The sequence below is a fragment of the Balearica regulorum genome, chromosome 1 (genome assembly GCF_011004875.1).
Source record: "Balearica regulorum gibbericeps isolate bBalReg1 chromosome 1, bBalReg1.pri, whole genome shotgun sequence".
NCBI lineage: Eukaryota > Metazoa > Chordata > Aves > Gruiformes > Gruidae > Balearica > Balearica regulorum.
In genome coordinates, this window is record NC_046184.1 from 68,396,382 (window position 1) to 68,418,495 (window position 22,114).

The 22,114-nt window shown below is 50.2% G+C and overlaps 2 protein-coding genes across 3 annotated transcripts in view; one reads left to right on the forward strand and one right to left on the reverse strand.

The window, feature by feature from the left end:
* The window catches only part of CACNA2D4 (calcium voltage-gated channel auxiliary subunit alpha2delta 4), a 130,569-nt gene that overhangs the window by 29,911 nt on the left and 78,544 nt on the right, over positions 1 to 22,114 (reverse strand). The window lies entirely within an intron of this gene.
* LRTM2 (leucine rich repeat transmembrane protein 2) lies at positions 547 to 20,177 on the forward strand. 2 transcript variants are annotated; one of them, XM_075756777.1, is made up of 4 exons: positions 547 to 1,077; positions 13,150 to 13,311; positions 17,029 to 17,619; positions 19,474 to 20,177. In XM_075756777.1, exons 2-4 carry the CDS (start codon positions 13,245 to 13,247, stop codon positions 19,926 to 19,928), a joined length of 1,113 nt encoding a protein of 370 aa, XP_075612892.1. In that variant the 5' UTR covers positions 547 to 1,077; positions 13,150 to 13,244; the 3' UTR covers positions 19,929 to 20,177. The 2 variants fall into 2 exon arrangements, with proteins under 2 accessions (XP_075612892.1, XP_010306126.1); XM_010307824.2 differs by lacking the exon at positions 547 to 1,077 and adding an exon at positions 11,588 to 11,726.

Sequence of the window (22,114 nt, forward strand, 5' to 3'; positions counted from 1 at the left end):
GAGCGAACCATGGGTGCAAATGCTCCTCTTCCTCACCCATTTTCTCTGTCCCACTACCCCTGCCAGCACTCCTAAGTTTTCCCCAGATCCCCAAGGAAGCTGAGGCTGGGTCATGCTGCATCCAAGCAGGGAAGTGTTACAGCAGCCCGTGTGCTCAGCCGCTGTGGCTGGGCAGGATGCGTCCAGCCTGCCGTGGGCACTTCTCGCTTGTCTCAATGTCAGACACACTGCTTCCCCCTGATGTGTCTGGAGCGCCGGTGGGAAGGGGGTGCCTTGCTCCCAAGCCCCCCGATTTCTCCCCTGCTGCCTCCCCTTCACTGCAGCCACTCACCTCACCCCTATACAAAACCCAGCAGACAGCAGGGCTCGTCCCTTCTCCTCCTGGAGCCTTTTTCTCCGGGTTTATTGTCATCAGCCATACCAGGCAGCGGAGGGATGGAGGGAGGGGAGGAGGCGTTCGGCTCGGTGCCTCCTCTCATAACCTGTGCCTGACCAATCTGCCTCCCGAGGGGCTGCAGGGAGCTCCCCCCACCCCGGCATCTCCTCACGCCTCCTCGAGCCCCTCGGCTCCCGGCACTCGGAGAGGGATGGTGGCAAGGGGAGGAGGAGGGAGAGATAGGGACTGACAGCAACTGCCCTTTCTCCAGGATGGGTTGAGAGAAATGAAAACCTCCCAAGCTCCTTCCTTTGGGTGTTTCGGAGCAGATCCTGCCTGCCTGGCAGGGTGACTCCTCTGCACTGTCTGTGCGCGCGCTGCTGCCATCGCAGATGTACCCCCAGCTGTCACTTCCCTGCGCGCAGTCGCTCCCTCTCCCGCCTCTCTCTCTCTTTCCCTCTCCCCCTATTTATTATTTACGGAGGATTACAGTCCCTTTCCCACGCTGCCATCTCACCGTGCGGCTCCTCTGCCCTCCGTGCGGGGCGAGCAGCTGGCTAGCAGGGGCTCCTGCCAACTAGGGTCCACCGAGAGCCCAGCCGGTAACGGAGGGACCTTCTGCTGGATTTGCTTTGGGATTGTACTAGGTTCGCTGGAAAAGCTGCCGTTCTCACAGGAGGGTCCATCCCAGCCTGAGAGAGGTAAGTAGAGGCATTTCTCTTTTGTATTTCTGCCCCCCATCCCAGCTGTGTGAGATCAGTGGGGCTGCCCCCCAGGACCTGGCTTCCCTGGGGTGGTCAGAGGCAGCACCGTCTGCCAGACGGCACGGTGGAGAAGTCCCGGTTGTGTGAGCAGGTGATGTTCCCGATAAGGCAGAACGACAACCCTGTCGCAGAGGCTGCTGGTACTGGTTCCAGTCCAGTTTCAGTGTGGGCAGCTGGGAGCCACTTCTCCCAGCTGTGAATGGCACCGGCACCTTTCGCTGCAGCACGGGCAGCTCACATGCAGCTTTGAGGCTAAGCTCTTGGTGCTGTGGTTACCGGGTACCAGGCAGCTCCCGGTGAGCCCTGACTTTTGTGCCCTCCTCAGGGCTGCGAGAGGAGCCAGCAAGCGAGGTGCCACTCACCTGACCCATGGTGGCTTTGCTGGGTATCAGTTTGGTCTCAGCTGTCATAGTAAGAACAATCTAAAATGGAGAAGTGAGGACCAAAACTGGACAGGTCCAGCATTCAGTAAACAGGCTTTAGGATGAGCGATGTGTATATGTGTGTGTATGTGCATGTACAATTTCACGCACAAAGCTCATGGATACGACCACAGTACATGAAGTGAAGGATGCCATATCACAAGTAGAGCCAAAAATAAGTCCCACGTTGCTTCCAGCATCCCCGCAGGCTGAGCCTGCGATTTCTGAACTTTTGGGCGGAAGGCACAGCACCGAGGGTGGGGGTGAAACACAGCCTTTTCCAGCCCTGCCTGGGAGGAAAGGGGGAGAATAAGGTCCCAAATGAACTGATATAAAGGCGCCTATGGATAGGGGTATATATGTGAGCGTTAGTGTGTGTGTTTGTGTCTGTGCATATATACACATGTGCATATATATACACATGCACAGACACGTGCACACATACATCCCACTCAGGGCATTCTCCCTCCTTCTCCTGCTGCCTGCCCAGTTTATTACTGCCACTGCATCTCGTACTAATTAAAAGAGACGTGTAAAATTGGAGCTTTCCCGGTTTGGGGAGAGAGGATGTTTGGAGCTGTTTCTCCAACCAGGTCATGACCGAGCTGGGCCCCAGGCCCGCCACGTGGACCATCAGGTAGCCTGAATGTGCCATGTCCAGCGCATCCCCGATGGCATCGGTAGTGAGCAGAGAACAGCACTGCTCTGCTGCCGGTGCCTGATCTGCCACCCAAGGATGGAGGGAGAAATGAGGATCTCATTTGGGGAAGGACTGGGGCAGCTGCTATTGCAGAGTTTAAAGAAGGAAACCCTTAAAAGACAGGGGGACCCTTAAAGGCACACCGGGACTTGTCACAAAGCAAGGGACATTTCCAGCAGTGAGGAGGAGGGGGTGCCTTTCCAGAATCGCAGACCATTTTTCTTCTGAGCTTTGTCGCTCAGGTCTGCTGGGGGGCGGGGGGTGGATCTTCCTCTAACCGCTGTGGGCAAACAACATTTGCAAGGGAATTATTCCACATGAGTGAAAGGCTTGCGGGAGTTGTCTCCCTGTCAGACATCAGTGCAGTCTGTTAGCGTATCTTGCACACTTGGAGGAATTATGGTAAATCCTGAGCAAAAGGGCTGTTTGCAAAGAGAAAGGGGGGAAGCCCTCTTATGTAATTTTTATACCAGATCATAGCTTTACCCTTCCCTCCAGCAAAGTGAATGCCACACGCTAGCAAGGTGCACTCCCAGCTCGGCTATCTTCATGAGCTACTCCAGCTTCCTGCCTTTCCTCTGGCTTTTATAAACCTGATGCAGAAAGGATTTTCTAGGCTCTTCAGCACCACAGAAGCCCGATGAAGGCAGACCTGCGTCTCAGTGCAGCAGGGAGGGCCAGCGGCAGCACAGGGCCATGAGGAGACCTGGGCAGGAGCATCCAGGGAGCCGCAGAGGTTGGAACAGGATGGGGATGGGCTCAAGCCTGCGGGAGGGCATTTCTGGGCAGTTCTTCGGTGACTCTTCAGCACTTGCCTGTTGCTGATTCAAAAGAGAGACCAAGCAGTTTCCTTCACTTGCCATGTTTGGTTACAAGCAGCTGCTTACACCACTTGACATCTGTCCCAGCCCTGGGTGGCTCAAGCCGTAATTCAAAAAACCATACTGGGATGCTCCTCCCGGCTGGGTAATGCTCCGGAGTGCTACACCATGACACACACTCTGGTTCTCAGTGGGAAGGAGCTGGAGTTGGAGTGCTGGGCTGTTTCTGTCCCTACTGCATGGAGATACCTTGTAACACATACCTTATTCCTGCTGTGGCTTTACCAAAATGCTGGCTCACAAAAATGCTTTGTGTGGCTGAGGGCATACTAATAGCAAGAAGAAATTTGGTTTTTTCTGTAAACCAGTTCAATTCCAGGCTGGAGAGATGGAAGGAAAAGTTGCTTCACCTGTGAGGGATGGGATTATGTGAAATATGGTTTTATTCACATTGCAAAAACAAGCAGTTGAAATTTAGGAAATGTTGGGATTCAGGGCAGCGTGCCATCTGCACCGGGTTGCAGTCCTGACTGGTAGGATCACACGTTGTATTTTCATAAGCTGCCTCATTCAGGGCACCAGCTACGCGGTGCTCAGGGAGTGATGCAGGGGGCTGTTATATTTTTGTGGTACTGCAAAGTGCGTGCCTGTTTTATTTGTTTACTGCCTGCCATCCAAGCCCTGCAGGCAATACATCATTATTCATTGTCTTGTGGTGTTCTGAAGATGTTCGCCACTACAGTTGCCTCGTAGCTGATGATAGAGAATTTATGCTCCTGATGAGGCAAGAGAGAGTGATTATTTCCCTTGCTTTTGAAGGGAAAAGAGACTTCTCCTTTAGACACACGGGGAAGGAGCAGCAGGTGCAGGACTGGAGCTTGGGGCCTCTTGGCTCTCGGTGCCACTGAGTCCTCAAGACCGTACCAGTTTGCTGGCTAAGCTGCCAGCATTTTGGAAAACAGCTGTGAGTGCTCAGCAATTCTGCAAAATGGCCCCTAGGGTCTCGTGTTGGGCACCCGCAAAATTAGGAAATGTAGAGACTGTGGCCACCTGCCCAAACTGCGGTTTAATATTGAATGCCAACCATATAAAAATAGCCTTATTTATTACAACATCCTCATTGTTAGCTTGAGTATCATGTGTCCTTTGCACTGAGTATGGGGCAGGGTCCTGTGGAAAAAAGAAACAGCACTTGCTTGGATAAGCAAAGGCTGTGTTGTAATGCATACACGCAAACGGCTGAATTAAGGTTGTGCAGGTATTAATTCACATTTAAGTGCTTGGCTTTGCAAGCCAAATGGCATATTTTATCATATGGCAATTTTTAAAAAAAATTAAAATGACACTTTCTTGACTCTTTTTATGAATAGGAAAACAAGAGACTTTTCCTCATTTATAAACTGCAATGCCCCACATCCATCCCAGTAAGGACTGAGACTTAAATTTACAGCAGGGCCATAGAAGTCTGAACTTCACGACTGACTGCAAGCAAAGGCTGTTACTTTGAAGACAAGCCCTGCTACCACACTCCTCCTCACTCAAAGGAGGCTAGGAAGCTGGGAAGCTTCCTTCCCCGTGGACCATGCCCTCACACGAGTAACAAAAAAGTAGGACCACATGCTGAGTTTGGAGAGGAGCTGTTAGAGGCAACTTGACCTGGCACTCATCACTTGGGCTCTCTCCCTGCTGCCTGTGCTCCCCAAAGCAGGGAGTGCCACTGCTGTGATTTTGCTGTGAGGTACCTGTGTGGGGGCAGAGGGGCTGAAGGTGGGCCCTGCTCTCCACACCACTTGCAGTTAGTGATTTTGATGGGATGTGAGTGCTGCCGTGCCCATATCTCTTCTGTGGCTGCAAACACTCCAGAAAACTAAAGTCACATCAAATCTGAAGACCTTCCCCAGCCTCAGCAAGCTCTGCAGCACTGGGCTGTGATGTGTGTGCTAACCCAGATGCATCCGAGGATCCTAGCTGGAGCTCTGGGTTGTGAGAGCTGTCACCACATCTTGTTGAGCTGTGGGCAATGTTCCCAGCTTGTAAAGAGTGCGAGCATGTCCCAGGGATCCTCAGGCACCTCTGGAGCTGCAGGCAGCCCCTCTTGGGTGCTCTGGGAAGGTGATGGGGGGTGATGGGGAAGGGGAAGAAGAGCTCCAGGCTCTAACAGGCAGCACTGCCAACCTCGTGCCACAGTGGCAACCAAGTGAAACAGATCTCTGCAACTCACTAGGGCAGAAAAAGGTCTCCTTCAGAGTTCAGTATAAATGCATCGTGTGCGAACAATTGAGAGTCAGCCCTTCCTTGGGAGGTTTGCCAGGAGCTGTGTGCATGCTGGGTGATCCCCTCACGATAAGAGCAGAGAGGATTTTTACTGCTGGCATCTTGTGCTCTGCCCCACCGCTGCGCACGCATGGATGATCCCTGCCTCTGTGAATGCGCCCGGGGCTCGGGTTTGTGAGGTGACACAGTAGTGAAGTTCTTCCCTTGTCCCACCATTTCTTCTACCTCCTCTCTCTCCTGCACCAACTGCCAAAGCGGCAAGCCGCTGCCCTGGTAGCCGGCGGTCTGATTCTGAGAGGCCGGCAGCCGGGGAAGCACAGCCAAGGTGCTGGGTGAGGAAGAGGGGGAGGGCAGTTCTCCTTCACCTTGGCTTCTCCACCAGAAGCAATAGCAACAAGAGCCAAGCACTAGGAAGGATAGTGAGCTTGGGGTCCCGGCGTATTTCAGAATACAGACTATGAAAAAAGGCAAAGCCAGCTCTTGGGCTAATGCAGACATGAATGATGGCAAACAAGCAGGCATGGGACATTTTGTGTGCACGCGATCACCCAGGCTTGCAGAAGCCCACCTGATTCTAGGAATGAGGAAGCACAAGGAGAAAGGCTTATGGCTGAAGTGCCTTGGCCCCCACAAAATATAATAGGGTTTTCTTGGTATTGATCTGGAAGCCCCTTGATTTCGTACTCTGGCCATACTGTTCGATAGACATCTGGCCTAGCACTCCAGGGACAGAACTGTGAACCAAGAGATTATATTGATGAAAAAACTTGTATTTTCCTATCTTGCTGCTAAATTGATGCATATCCATCTACTACTCTGTGCCTGTAAATGTATCTCTCATCTCAGACAAGCTGGCACCTTCCCTTCACGGATCTGCTGCATCCTTTGCCCCGAATAAGAGACCCAGGGAAGATACTGGCTCATCTCAAAATTTCTGTGCCCTCAGAGAATCCTTCACAAGTATGGGCCCATACATACCCTCCTTCTTGAACACCACCCAAATAAAAACAAGAAAGAGATTACTTTGGGATCTGGAGCACAATCCAACAAAGAAGTGCAGAAAATACCTGTGTGGGGGGTGGGGATGGGAATGAGGACCACAGAACCAGGATTCTCCCACCAAGCCGCCTTCTCTGCCTGGAGCATCTCCCTGGGGTGTGCCACCCACCCACATCCCCGGGGCCGGCTTGGCAGGAAGCAGGGGAGCAGCATTTTAAATGCCAGTGAGCTGAAGGATGCTCGTGGGCTGTCAAGGAGGATCTGGAAGCAGAAGGGTGCCTCCCTCAGACCAACCAAGCCTGGAGATGCTGCAGCCCTTCTGTCAAGGGGCTGAGTGCGAGGATTAGGGCCTGAGCTACTACTGACCATGGGATTAACCCCTGCAGGAAATTAAAGTTGTAGAGAAGGCTCTTCACGCCACAGCAGAGAGAAAGAGAAAAACTGGGATCTGGATTAGAATTGGCAGGGCTGGTGACAAGCCACCACCCACAGCCAACTGTTCCCGGCTGGATCAGAAAATGTTATCTCAGTCTTCACGTAGAACTCCCCTCCACATCTCACTCGGTTACCAATTTTTGCCAACAGTGTGAGAAGAACAAAAACATCACTCTGTGGCAAGAAAAAGAGGAGGAAACTGGGCAGCCAGCTCACGTGTCCCTCCTCTGAGCCCCTCTCCCACTCCCTCACCCGCTTCCCTTCTCAGCTGCCTCCGTTTTGCACAGAGGAAACATGCACGTGGTCTGTCGCGTTCAATAATACTTGGAGAAGATGCTGGCACACACATGGCTGGATTTCTTCCTGTCAACTGCCCCCTCAGCTCTCCTCCTGCTGCTGCTCTGGGCCTCCTCCATATGCTGCACTCTCGCTGTGCTGGGACTTTCCTGTCACTCCCGTGTTGGATATCCCGGTCTCCCCACCTGTTTCCACAGCCTCCCAAGGAATCCCACTTCTCCACAGCAATCTGGGTCTTTCCCGTCCTGGCTCCCCTTTGGATGCTCTGTGCTTTCGCAGACAGTCCAATGGGACCTGATGCCCTTGGTATTTCCAGCCTCTCTGACATCTCCCAGTCTCATTATTGTGCCTTGGTCAGGGAGGCTTGGGGTGCAAATGTTTTCTGGTTAAGGTACAGGATGAGGAATCAAGAAAACTGGCTTCTCTCCTGATTTTGCCACAAGCCCATCAGGAAATTTTGGGAAAGCCCCACCAAAACTCCTTTATTCTGCGTAACTTTGATAAGCCCTACAAATCATCTCTGCAGGACTGGAGAGCATTTACAAGACCAAGTGATCCAGTGCAAGCAATGCACTTGGCAGCTTTGAAAATCCTGAGTGAGGAACTGATGTGGGCTCATGATATCAAGAGCTGGGCAGCTGAAAATTCAGCCAGCCAAACTCAGTAGCCATTTTTACCTCTACCATAGTTTACCCCTCCATAAAATGGGGATAAAATTGATCTTTCTTGGAGGGGCTTGGGAAGGAAACATTTTTTAACACCAATCACATTTACATTTCAGAGATGCCTACGCATTGTCATTCAAAGATCAGAAGCTTTTTGACCTCTTCACATCCCAGAGAATAGGGTCTGGTTATTATTCACACCGAGTCAGGAATGTGGCAGAGTCTCTTACAATACTGAGAGGGTTTTCCACTCTTTCTACTTTACGGCTTTCTGTATGAGGTGTTTTGCTTAGCTGTGATTGATCACTGCAAGTCAGATGGCACCATTTCTTCTGCAGCTGAGTTTCTAGTGTGAATTTAAAATGTGCTCTTCATTGATTGTGACAGCACAACACTAATGAATCCTGAACACATGTGTTAATAAATCAGCAATGCTGGAAATGAAGCCCCCAGCTATTTAGCTTAGAAGCTCACTGGGGCAGCGACACACGCCGTATGTTTCTACAGTGCTGCTGAGCTTGGCTGCCACCTCTGGGTGCTTTTGCAGTCCAAATAAACAACAAATGAGGAGCTGATGCTGAGACAACGTGAACTCTTCTGGTCAGTAATTTGCTTGACTGACCTAGGTCTGTTGGGGGACCAAGAATAGGCATCATCTCCATGCCATGTAAACCCATTTGTGGTACCGTCAGGAGCATGATTCCCCACTAGGACTCATCAGCCAGATTACTTCATGAACTTTCAGTTGCTGTAATCAGACCATATGGCTGACGTGTCTCCCTGCCCTCTGTGGACCTACCCTTGCCCTCCAGGGGCTGATGAAGGAACAGACATAGAACAATGTGTTTTAGTCACTGGATGCTGGGGTACCGCTGTCCCTCTCCATTACAGGGTGATGACAATAAAACAGGAATCCTAAAAGCAACAAGGAAAGGGGAGGAAAAAAAGATAATCTCCTTAGAGTGTCCTCCATGCCCTCCCTCACCCTGCTGCTTTTCTGATAAAGGCTAAAGCAGTTCAGCATTGGAAAAGGGAAAGGGACTTTGTCGTCACTCCTGAAGGAGAGTGTGGGGGAGGGATGAATGTCTGTGTGTGCTTCCTGATAATTTATCGCAGGCATCTGTTGCAGCCTCTGTTACCTACCCTTTTGTAATATAGGTCACCCACATGCCCTGCCAAGGCTCGTAAGCCAGGCTGTTAACGGGGTCTGATCCCTCAGCCATGATCCAAGGGTTAGTGCAGAGGACTAGGAGAGATAATCAGAGACAGAGGTTGCTGGGCTCTGTTTCTGACTGCGACTCGTCCTAGTGACACAGTCATCTGTCTCTGTAGCCTCAGTGTCCCAGTCTGGAAAATGGGATAACTTTATCCACCTACCTAGCGCAGAGGCACTACTGGCCATGACCTCAGCCTTACTTCTGAGGGTCATTAAAAACAAAATAACACCACCACCACCTACAACCATGGTAAGAGCAGATGGAAAGGCTTGGATAGAAGGTGTCACAGAATTGGGAAGTGTTACTAAAACAGTATGTGGATGCAGTAAACTGAAACCCTCCCCACCCTCACAGTGTGCTCCCTGGGACCTGACTTATGAAAGCTAAGGCTTTAGAGTGATACTGCAAACATTACTGGTGTCTGGGCAGGGAGAAGGGAAGCACAAGACAGTGATCGTGCCTGCTGTCGCTTTTATGCCCTGGCAAGTGCTGTGGAGTCATTACACTCTCCTCAGCATCCCACACCCCCGGCAGGAAAGTTCCCTGTTCAAGCTAATTAGGGGAATCCTCATTAGAGAGTCCTCTAGAGTCTGACAGCAGGCCAAATGTCCAAGTGGCACTTCAGCTCAGTGTATTTTTGGCCACTGGAGCCTATGGGCCAGAAATGGATGATTTCATTCTGTTGCTTTGAGCTTAAACTAAAAAAGTTGTCTTTTACTGTCCTATATCAAACGGCAAGAAGAAAAGGCCATCACCAGCCCCACAGGCTACTCTGTTCATTTCTCCAGAATCTGGAAAAGAGATTCGACTCCAAGCACGTGGAAGAAAGCTCTGGACACTGTGTCCCATGGATCACAGGGCATTTGGCTGACATGTTGCTACAGGGAGAAGGAACCATCTAGTTAAGCCTGGAAGAAAGACTAACGCCTGGTTTGTGGAGCCCTTGGGTGACTTCAGAGCATTCAGAGCTCCAGCAATGCTGATCAGCCTTGAGCTCCCAAACCCAGGCAATGCCACGCTAGTTCAGAATGGATGGCACAGTGCATCTCCTCTTGCGCTGAGGGCACATGGAGGACACTCCTAGCTCAGGGAGAGTCCTTGCTGCTGGAAAAGTCCCTGGGTGTCAGGCTGAAAGCAGCCAGACACATTTGGTGGTGCTCTGGAGAGTCTTGAGGTGTGGGCAGGTCCTGGTTGCCCCAGAGCTACGGGGTTCCCAGTGCTGCATTGGCAGTGAGCGCAGCTGCCCTGGTGCTCTGCAGAGAAGAAGGCATCTCTTGGGCCACAGTAAAACAGCCAATTAAGTCAGAATTCAAGGCAAGTCAGAAAAAACCTTTAAAAAAGAAACTCTCAAAAATTCTCTCTGCCTCCTTGCTCTCTCCTGGCTGCAGAATATTAATCACTAGGGTCTAGCGTACTTATGGGCAACAGATGCGTGGGAGAAACTGGTTTTTGCTAGATCCTTGGAATTAAAATTTCTCCATAAACATACCACTTCAAGGTATAAATGCAGAGGCTCACTGGCCCTTGTACTTTGGCAGTCAGGAACCTCTATCTATTCCAAATCTACTGCTCTGCCACCTGAGCATATGTTATGCTTGGAGAAGCAGGCAGTTTTGTGCAAGACGTGGATGTTGATAAATATGGGTCACAGAAGAGTCCCCAGTATATATGCAAGCCCAGCTCTGTGCACACATTTGTAAGTGTAAGCTAGATTGGCGACTATATCTGCATATGTACATGAAGATAGCTGTTTTTAAGTCTTAGAAACACATGTATGGGTGCACAAAGGGTGGCTGCTATCTGTGGAGTGGGGAGTGCTGTGTTTATGTGACATGCTTTTAAAATAATCTTGGGTTTATCAAGGCGCCTCCATCTTTGTGCATGTTGCAGCGCAGGAGACAGCATTAAAGCCTGAACAGGTGTTAATCACTATGCACTGTAATAAATTCTAAACATAGGGAAAGGGCTTATTTATACATGGCTGCTCCTCCCACCCTGTACTCTGTGCTTGAGCTTTGGTGCTGCCTGAAAGGAAGAGGCGCCCATGAGGCACCAGAAACCAGTGCAAGCGCTGGACTTGCCCTGCCAGAGCAGAAGGAGCTAGGGGTAGAAACCCTGACCCTGTCGCCGTCCTCACGCCCGGGTATGCCGGTCCTGCTCCAGCCCCCCGCTGTCGCCTGGGGACGGTGTGGCTGAAATGCACAGAGCAGCAAGAGGGATAGGGGGGGACACACCAGCCCATGGCCTGCGCAGGGGCCTGGGCTGAGGGGAGACTGCAGAGGGAAGCCGTGTCATGAAGCGCCCAAGGAAGCTGTATTTTTTTTTTTTTTTAAAGCTTAGCCCCCCTGATTGGAGCCAAGCCAGCTGATACAGATGGGGTGTTACAAAACAGAGCCAAAAGGCAAGAGCACAAGGAACAGAGCTATCTATAACCCTGACAAAGTTAGATGGAGTGAAGGTGTGGAAGAGGGAAAGACAAAGCATGGCAGGCAGCCCCTGATGCTGAGAGCAAGGACGCGATTGTTCAGCAACGGGATTTGGAGCCGATCGACTCCCGCTATCCAGCAGGCAGATAAGGCTCTGTGGCTGTCAGCTTAACTCTGCCGTTTATTCCTGTGCTGTAGGGAGTTAAATAGAGCACACGGAAAGCCTGCTGCCGAGGAGTGAAAGTCAAGGAGGGAGAGGGAAGGAAGAGGCTGTAATTGGGCAGTGCCCGGGGAGTCGGGTGGAAGTGGCTGCGGGCAGACCCCCTCCAGGTAAGTGCTTGCGGCTTTTCATCCTCCTTGTCGATTCCGACAGCTGGGGACGGGAGACTTCAAGGGTGGCATTTCGGACAGAGACATTGATATGGGGGAGGCTGAAAGTCTCCTTCTCAGCTAGGGCGAGTGCAAGCACCAAATGGGGACGGCTATTTGTTGTGGCTTCTCCTTCAGCAAGGACTGCAGGGAAAGGGCTCCAGCTTGGTTTGGGGAGTGGGGGACCGCAGCGGTTGAAGGGTGGATCAGTCTCTGTGCCGTGAGAGGTATTCATCTATTTGATGCATTGGCATTTGGGTAAATGATCCAAATAGCTTTGCAAAATGTACTAGTCCAGGCACTGAACCTGCTCATCTCTCTCATCGAGATGCTAATTTAAGTATTTCCTGGTGGTTTACATTCCCATATAAAATAAATCAGTCATGGAAGCCTGGGGGAGGGGGAGCAGCTGGCACGTGTGTGGGGAGAGTGTCCTGGTGGGAGTGCAGCACCCAGCTAAAATAACGGCTGTGGATGTTAACAGAGCCCCTCAGAGGGGATGGAGGATGGTTTATTTCTGTACCCTGGTTGAAATGTGTCCATCTAACTGCTGCTATGACTGTGGACGGCATGTCAGAGAGCAAGCAGGGGGACAGGAGGGTCCGTGGTGTTTCCCCTTTTCCTGCTTGCCTGTATCCAAAAGGGAAGCGGGAGAGGAGGAGGAACCTGTTGTCAGTCACTTATTGTCAGGGGAGAGTTTATGGTCTTTGGGTTTCTAATTAGACTGAGCATTTTTCCTTCTTCTAATTAAGATGTAATTCCTCTCTTTTCAACACTCCCACTCAGTCTCCCCCGCCCCAGGTCCTCCCTTCTCCTCCGAGGCTCGCTCGCTCTTCAGCTCCTGCAGTTGCTGCAGTGTGAAATCCCCAAGCTGAAGCTGTGCTCTGCTCAGCCCCTCTCTAGCCACCACATCCATTTTACCTTCAAACAGAAAGGAAGTGCTGGTGGGGAATACGGGGAGGGGAGAAGCAGCTTGACAGCCGCCGGTACCCAGACCTCAGTGAGCCCGAGTCGTGCGTCAGGGAGAGGATGCACAGGTGGTACCAGCCTGCGTGGCAGCGAGAGGGAATGAGCTGGAGTCTGCTGTCCTGGCAGGGTCACCTCAGCAATTCATCAGGTTAACCTTGAGCATGAAGCTAATGTAGCTACCGTAGCAGGCTATTCAAGCACAGGCTTATCTCTTTGGCACTTAGGTGAATCAGGCCTCATTTCTGCATTGCGAGGTTCAAAGTGAATTAACATTGCACCTCCTGAAACATCCTCCATCTCTCCTCCAAAACGGAGCTGATGCCTCAAAGGCAAAACTCTAGTTGGGGAGGAGAAAGGACGACACTGAGCCCAGGGAACTAAATCTCACCCGCTCTGCTCTGCTCTCCCCCTCCAGGACCTGTCAGGCAGGCTACAAGGTCATTCCTCCTCCCCTTGGGGCCGGGTACCAGGCTGGCTGGTAGATGTGAAGACACGCTGGAGAAGACAACAATGTTGCCTACAACTGCTGGCCACAGGTGGAGGAGCAGGTTCCTCATGAGGTGGCAAGAGGCTTGTCGTAAGTAATGCCTACTCAGGTACTAAGTACAATAATCCTGTTTGTCAAGGGAGTGGAAAGAAAATAGGTCACATCAGGGTTAAGAATAGGGGAGAGGGACAGCTAAGTATGGAGATGTTTGAACTAATTCCTGATTCCTTTAGAGGCCAGGCTAGCGGGAGGGAGAGCGAGAGTCTAAAGCTGAAGATGGGCTTAAAGTGGGACAGCGAGTGATGATTGCTTCTGAATTCCAGTGGGCCTGGCAGGTGAGAAACAGTGAGACAGATAGATACCACCACTCAAAGATCCACCCCAAACGTTTCTCAGATCGGCATCCTGTAAGCTGCAGACTCCTCTCTGTGGTAGGGGTTTATACATAGGCTGCTGAGCAAGGCTCCCAGATCTTCACAGCAGAAGTCATGACAGATTTTAGAAGGGAATGCAAGATGTGAATGCAGAATTCTCCTACTGGGCACTGCCACATGTAGTGAAAATCAAGGAGTAAATAAAGAAGATCTCTTTTATATTAAATTGTAAAAGTTCAGCCTGCGCATCTTCCCAGTGGACCAAGACATCTGCTACAGTATCCCTGAGCGCAGAGCAGAGACTGCTAGCGCAATGTGGGGCTTCAGGGAATGTACCTGCACTTCAGAGAAGCATCTGGGGACCACAGCAGAGGAAAGGGAGCACTCAGAGAGTGTCCATCACTACTGCATGCCCAGGCACCGAGCAGGTCTGTGGTTTCCCTTGTTCCTGCCCCTCTGATCAAATTTGGGACTGCCACTGTAAGAAGCCGGGGGATTTCCTTCTCCAGAAAACAGGCATCTTTTCAATGCATCCTCACAGACTAGACTGCTGTATAAATTATTTATAATGAATGCTACTGAGTCTTGACTTAATCTGATATACCTGGATCGGCTTTCTGCCACCTACCAGAGTTACCAAACACCCCACAAAGTAATTTCATCTTCCCCTAACACAAAAACACATACTACTCATCCTTCTGTAAGGCTGGAAGACAGTTTCAAGTTCTATTGTTTCCCTGCCTCTCTTCCCCGTAAAGCTGTGTCCTAACCAGTGTGATGAATTCCTTGGTCTCAACTCACATCCTAGTGGACGCACCTCTTGCAGGGACTGAAAATGAAATCAGACCTTCTCCTCTCTATGATCTTAGTAAAATATTTCCAAGAGCACAAAGCAATATATGGGTAACAACGAGACATTTTTGGCACATCCTACACGGCTGCTGAAACCTGGCATAAATCCAGTTCCTGAACATAACCACAGCCAGCTGCCTGAGACTTTGTTCCTACCAGCCACTGCCAGCATACATACTGGTGGAACCCCACAGCCACCCAGTCGGGGCCGGTGGCGGGTAGGCATTTTGAGAGATAAGCCCTGAACAGAATGCCACCTGTATAGCATTACACACGGTCTGCTCTTGCCTTTCTTGGTGTACAAAGCAGCTCAGTGTTATCTCATCATCACAGCTGTCAATCTATTATTAATACTGTACTTTTGTTAAGCATCCAGGAAAAGATGGGGTCACTTGAGTGACTCACGGCTCTCTCCCTTCCCCACTCTAGCTCCCATTCTTTTAATTCTCTCCCAACAACAACAGCGCGATGTATCCTGAATGGAATTAAATATCAGCCAGCCAGCCAGTACCTGCACTGCGCCAGTCCACAGGCTATGATCTGCTTTCATGGCAATCTCTGCTCTTGAGCCCAACCTTTGCATGACAAGAAAGCACAGAGGTGCTCAGGGTAAAGATCTCTCTTGTATTTCACCATAAGGATCCATAATTATCACTAAAAGAGCATACAGATTGGCACAGCCTGGGCTGATGTACACCTCAAATCTCAACTGTAGAACAGAAATAAATTCTTGAAGGAATTGTGAAAGATGGATGAAATAAAAAAGAGCTGAGATGATACTCTCTTGGAACACTTATCCCTTGGTTCTTAATAAAGTCATATAGCTTAGGATCCAAACTGTAGTTCTCCTTAGGTTACCAGTCCATAAATCCACCAATTCTCACAAGGATTGCTGGGAACACAAAAAGGCCCTATGCGAGATGACAGCGTTGGAGTATGAAGGCAGCATCGCTGACAAAAGCCAAGTTGATATTAAAAATTTGGCTATGGGTGAGACTAAATTCTAGAGAGTGGTGCGAGGGAAGAAAGGAAGAGCATGGTGGACTGCAGAGCTGTTCCAGGCAGAGCTTCTCCAGAGCATGGGTCTCCACCAGCTCCCTCTCCCATGGCAGTCCTCTCACAGTTCCTTTGGGGTTAAGAAACAAAACACCTGCTTGTTGGTTCTTTGGAAAAAAGCAGGAGAGAAGAATCTGGTTTCCAGTCCAGGAAAGAACGGTGAGACAATAAATGCTTCCACTTCAGCTACTATTCACCCCTAAAAAGACTCTACCAACCCCAAATGACTGCCTTCTCTAAAGAAAAATGAGAAAGGGAGAGGACAGGGCATGACGTACAGACCAACCTGCTTCAGTTATAGTCAAATGCTCAAACTTGTCACCTTAAAAAACAGCGAGGCAGCTGAATTTGCTTCCCACATTGAAGAAACTAATCTCAATTCCACAAAAGGAATTAAGATGAAGGATGCAAATGTTTTACATAGTCTGCTTAAACATAACTCCCACTCCTCCAATGACGGGAGGCACAAAGCTTGCTTTCCTGTTGCTGATGCTTCTTTGTCACAGAAATGAGGGTTTTAAAGGCCACTGGCTCCCAGGAAGGGTTGGTAACTAGCGTCCTGACGCCACCCACAGGATCTGGATCCAGCTCTAAAAAATACAGTTTTGTGGATTGTGTGACCTTACCTTTGAGACACTGCAGGAGAAAGGGGGTGTGTGCTAACCCTTTTCCTAACGCCTCTTTCTTCAACTACCAACCTGCAATTTTTTTCCTCATCTCCATTGCTATGGGCAATTTTGGTCTGAGGAGCTACTTGTGGGGCTATTGCTGTAGGATTCAGAAACTATTTTGAGAGCAATGGCAAGTACCAGGTGCCCAGTGGTTTAGGGGCTCCTTGTTACTTTTTAACAGCTTCCTTGGTCATCCCTTTGTCATGTAATCAAATTCATAAAAAAGCCTCTTGCCACAAGGCCCACGCAATACACTGTGGATATGGAAAGCAAACGATACCCTGATTTAGAGGCTAACTTAGACCTGAATCTGATCTATCACAAAGATTAGGACTCAAACTGCAGGAGCACAACTGAGATGTAGGTTGTTTTGTTTTCATTTTTCTTAAAAGCTTTTCATTAACATGTCTATTTCTGAAAAAAATACAGCTTCTTAAATACATACCAGTCCCTTCTCTCTCAACCCTGACTGTTTAGAAAGAACTGTCCTTTATAAGAGGTGACACATCCCACCGCTCTCTGCTCCATTCTCCTCTGGCAGGTTCCAGTGCTCTAGTATCTGGCAGCAAAGTCCTCTGGGATGCACTCTTCTTACTTCCTTGGGAATCTGGAAAGATATTTACTTGCTTGCTCATGAGAAAAAGGCTAAGAGGAAAGCCATGCTTCCAGGGAGCAGGCCAGCAGTAAAGGGATGTAGCTGTGAGGAAGCTCCTTACCCTGCGGGGCATTGTGGCCAAGGGACCTGCTGCGAGGCTCATATTGTGCAGTAGCTGCGTTCAAGGTGGCAATGGGTGAGGATGGGAAAGCACTGCTCTAATCCATGCACTCTCTCTCCCCTGCTTTTCTCCTACCAGTGCTTGGCTGTTGGCTGTCGCTATGTGCTGCCGAGTCCTTCTTTGCTTGCCCTTCTTCCTGCAAGTGTAACAGTGGCAACCTGGAAGTGGACTGTAGCGGCTTGGGCCTCTCTTCCATCCCCTCAGACATCCCCACAAACACCAGGACCTTCCTCTTTCTCAACAACAAACTCAGCATCCTGCCAGGAGCAGTGTTTTCCAACCTCTCCGCCCTACAGAGGCTGGATCTATCCAACAACTTCTTGGACCAGCTCCCTCAGAACATCTTCAGCGACCTGGGGAACCTCACAGAGCTCCAGCTGAGGAACAACAGCATCCGGGCCTTGGACAAGGACCTGCTACAACACACGGCCCTGCTTCGCCAGCTGGATCTCTCCATCAACGGCCTAGCCCAGATACCCTCGGGCATCTTTGATGACCTGCCTGCTCTCCGCTCCCTCTCTCTCAGGTCCAATCGCCTGCAGAGCCTGGACAGGGTGACCTTCGAACCGCTAACCAGCCTGCAGCAACTCCAAGTTGGGGATAACCCCTGGGAATGCGACTGCAACCTCCGAGACTTCAAGCACTGGATGGAGTGGTTCTCCTACCGAGGTAGGCGCTCGCGCAGTGGGAGCCAAGTGCGGAAGCACTGGTTTTCCATGGAAAGGCAGACACAGACGGGCAGGGAAGAAGCACAGGCAGATACATCTGGCAGGTCAGGCTGACCCAAACGCCAGATCTTAGCCAAGGAGCATGAGGACCATGCTCCAATGCTAAGAGACAGTTTAGTGCCACTGTACCTTCATACAGGCTGAGAAGTTCTCTGCAGCCCCAGATCTCCTATTTCCTTATTTTGTTTCTAATCTGAAAGATCACTTTTTCCTTTTTAAAAGAGCTTTCCTCAAATAACATCAAAATTTTAGGATTATGAGTTCCCCTTACCCTTTCTGCCTACAGAGAAGAAATGCTTTTCACGCTTGAAAATAACTGTCCCGTTCTCTTTCTTAAGCCAGGAGAACTAAAAGCCAGATTTGGCTGTAAAGCATCAGGATTGCTTTCCACAAAAGAACCATAGGAAACAGTGCAACTTAGGAAAATAGTGCAACTAATATTGGCAAACCCAAACTAAAGCTCAAATTAACAAGTCAGGCCCCAAGTCAGACTGGCTATAAAACCATCATTTCAGATCAAGCAGTTTTTGACAAGGTTGTGTTTCCAGCTTTTCCTCAAAATACAGAAGGCTAGAAAGGTGCGTATCACTTAGCACGAATGCTGAAGGGATGACGTGCTTTCAGGAGCTGCGACTCAAAGAAAGATGGCACATTTTACAGGAATGACGATTGAAGGCCTGACCTTCTGTCGCTGGAGCCAATGAGTAGGAAAGGGTCTCAAATCATGCAGATAGCAACAGTCAGCTGTCACATCCCTGCTGATCACAGCCGCGCTGCAAAGAGATTATCTACGCCTATGGCTACACTGCAGTCTGAAATATGTATTTGTGTGAGCAGAATCAAACAAGCATACGAGTGCCACTTTCCTCTTTTTTTTGGGGGGGTGGGGTGTTTTCTTTCTTGACTCTTATATCACAGGGTCGATAGAAAGCACACGGAGTTAATTTTGCTTTTTTTCCCCCTTCCAAAGAAATTGCCCAAACTCGCTCAAGCATTTGTTTCAACATCTGTCACTATTTTCATAGAGGAGGGATGGATTAGTTGTTAGAAGATGGGACTGTGTCTGTTGTTATTTTGAGAAGATACAGCCTGGTCCTATCTTTTTGCTTTAATTTCTCCTTTTCTAAAACGGTTCTACTGACACTTACATAACTCACTAAACAGTATGAGGCTGACTTAATAGACTGCTTCAGAGGGCTTTCATGTCTTGGCCTGAAAGATGTCTATGCAGATATCATGCACCACAAGCTCTACTGTCAAATCCAACCTAGAAGCATCCCAGCAAGCTGCCATGGTTGAAGCTCTTCCAGCTGTGGAGGACTAAGGCGTGCAAAATGTCTCCAAGTTAGGCAAAACAATCATTTTAAAGGACACCATGTGTGCTCCTTCTGGATGCACTTCTGGAGTGCATGGAGGTGCACTCCCTCCCTCTACCTTTGACATGCACTGTGGATCTGGCAGGACATGGGGGTCTGCAGCACCTCCTGACTTTAGTGTCACCCTTGATCTCTAGAAACATCCCGCACTAGATCATGGCTGTCTTTTGGGGATGGGAGAAGCTCTCTGAATACTGTCTCTACTCAGCAATGCATTCATGCATGAGGGACTGGATTTTATGGCCCCACTGCTGCAATAAAGCAGTTCCCCACTTGATAACCATAATGCTGCCATGCCTGACTTCTGTAGGGCAGGTGTGAATGGAGTCATAGGAACTTACCCCACCTGAGGATCTAGCTCTGTTGTCACTGTATCAGGATGAAGCTGTGGTTCACTCCTATTATCTCTGTTGGGACAGGTGGGAAAATCGACCAGCTGGCATGTACCCTGCCCAAGGAGCTGAAAGGGAAGGATATGCGAATGGTACCTATGGAGATGTTTAACTACTGCTCCCAGCTGGATGATGAGAATAGCTCTACCGTGCTGGACAATACTGGGCCACCCTGCACTAAAGGAAGCCCAACTCCTTCCAAATCTAAATCGGGCCCAGAAGCAGAGGTGGAGCCCAGTGTGGGATGCCCTCAGAAACAGCGATATAGGCCTGTGAGCGTGCGCCGGGCTATTGGCACTGTGATCATCGCAGGTGTGGTTTGCGGCATTGTTTGCATCATGATGGTGGTGGCAGCTGCTTATGGTTGCATCTATGCTTCCCTCATGGCCAAGTACCACCGGGAGCTGAAAAAGAGGCAGCCGCTCATGGGTGACACAGAAGGTGAACATGAAGAGCAAAAACAAATCTCTTCTGTGGCATGAAACTCTTCTAGGAAGGAAGTAACAGCAATGAACAAAGGTACCTGAGAGCAGTCAAGCATGGGGTCCTCCCAAATTACATCTTCCCAGACAGACAGACAGACTGTGCTATTGCTCCACTCACCCAAGTAGTGCAACATGCTTCTGGGGGGGTCAGGGCACATGGCTCAATTTCTGTTCCTCTGCCCCAGGCCCATTTTGTGCCCTTTCATCCTTGGGCCCTCCCAGACAAATAAAGTAGAGTCAGACCTTGAGTGCTTGCTGTGCCTCATGCCCTTGCACAGAGCTTCCCTCGCATGCCTGCTGTGGAGGCAGCTGGCACCTTCTGGGAACCTGTGTCATCCTCTCAGCTTCAGTCCTGAGTTGTCCTGTATCCTGTCAAGAGCTCTCTGCAAACAGAGAGAGCAGCTTTGCAAAAGCTTGTGTGAGGAGCAGGACACCAGAAGTGTCCATCCCTCGCTGTTAGGGTCACTGCTGCTGTGTGACAGTAAGTTGCTGCCCACCCTACGAGTCAGTGCTGCCGAGAGCACATCAGAAGGGAGGGAAGGTCCCTAGGGGTTAATAAGAGTCAGGGGGAGATTTCCCCTCTCACTTTTACAGGTGGAAAGGTACCTGTATCACTCTAACATGCTGCCAGGGAGCAGAATGTCCCTCTTTTTGCTCCTGGCCAAGTTCAAATCTGTGAGCTGACACACACACAGATCATTCGTTATAGGTGCATACATACAGAGCCATCCTCCTGTACACACACACACTGACTCATTCTGATCCCAACACACAGAGTCAGCCCCAGCTCCAGACATCCAGGCATCCCACCTGCGCACGCAGAGCCACGTGTGCACATGCTGATCTGCCCTCTGTGTGCAGCCAGGAATACATTCAGCCGCTTTACCTCATTCTCATCATAACAGTGCATAGCACCTTCTGGTTCAGACAAAATACATGCACCCTGCCAACCAGGAGCTAACAAAACCATCTCAGCTGAGTGCAGAGCCACTGGAAATGGGCAGGAGAGGACGGAGAGAGGCAAAGTTATTAAGGGTACAGCATGAGGCTGTGGAAATGAGTACACAGCATGAAAAAAATAAGGTGTGTTCTTGTTATCTATTTTACGTTTTCTACGGTAAATGGAGATGGTAAGGGTATGAAGCCTCTGTTTGGAAATGTTTAATAGCAGAGCAGAAGTGGGTCATCAGGAAAGACTAGAGGAGGAGGTGGCTTACCAGCCTCAGTAGCGTAAGCCATGCTGAGGAATAGTGCGAACCTAGGGGAAGGTGGCAGGAGAAGGTGACATACAACCCAAAAGCTGGCGTGGCTGGCAGAGGGGCATGCACGGTGTATGGAGTAGGGTTACGCAGCTGGGGCAATTGGAGAGAGAGAGGGCACAATTCTGGAGGGTCTTGAGGTGAAGGCTGAAACCTGGACCGCAGCGTGGCACAGGTGGGAGAGCCCAGGAAGGGTCCAGCACAGCCCGTATACTCTCCCCTCACCATCACTGCTGTGTTCACTGCCATCCACAGCTGCACATGAGTGTGCCCACACAACCGCGCACACTGCCGCTGTCGTATAGGGTGACTTCCCCCAACCAGATTTTAAAGCCCTGAGACTGCAGGGCCTCCTATTAGTCTTAGCTCTTTCCAACTTGACGGGGGGAAAAAAAAAAGTGAGAGGGGAAAAAAAAATGAAAGGAACTCACTATAAGGACTCATTTTGTATCACTGGAAGTGGGATAAAATGCTGTCTCCAGGGGAGAGCGCACATTGCCATGGTAACCTGCTCTAACCCGTCACAGTGGGTATTCCTGGGCGAGGAAGATGACACCGGAGGTCGTGCGTCCACAGTGCCTGTGGATGGTGTGATCCCTGCCATCAGGAAACAAGCTGGCAGCCAGCCCAGCTTCGCAGGGTGTTTCGCTAGCAACCTGTGTTCAGAGCCCAGCACGCACTGCAGGTGGACCCTGCCAGAGCAAGTCACCTCTTCCCCCTGCTCCAGCTGGATCCCGATGCCTTCGGTTGTCTCACTGCCCTCCTGTTCGCTGCTGCTGGATCCCTGTGGAAGTGATGCATGCTGGCTCCTCACCCCCTTCTGGTCCCAGACAGGCCATTGTACTGACCCATGGGCACACAATACCAAGTCTTTAATCAAAGCCTGGAGGGGCAAAATCCCTCCTGACCTACCCAGGGCCACCA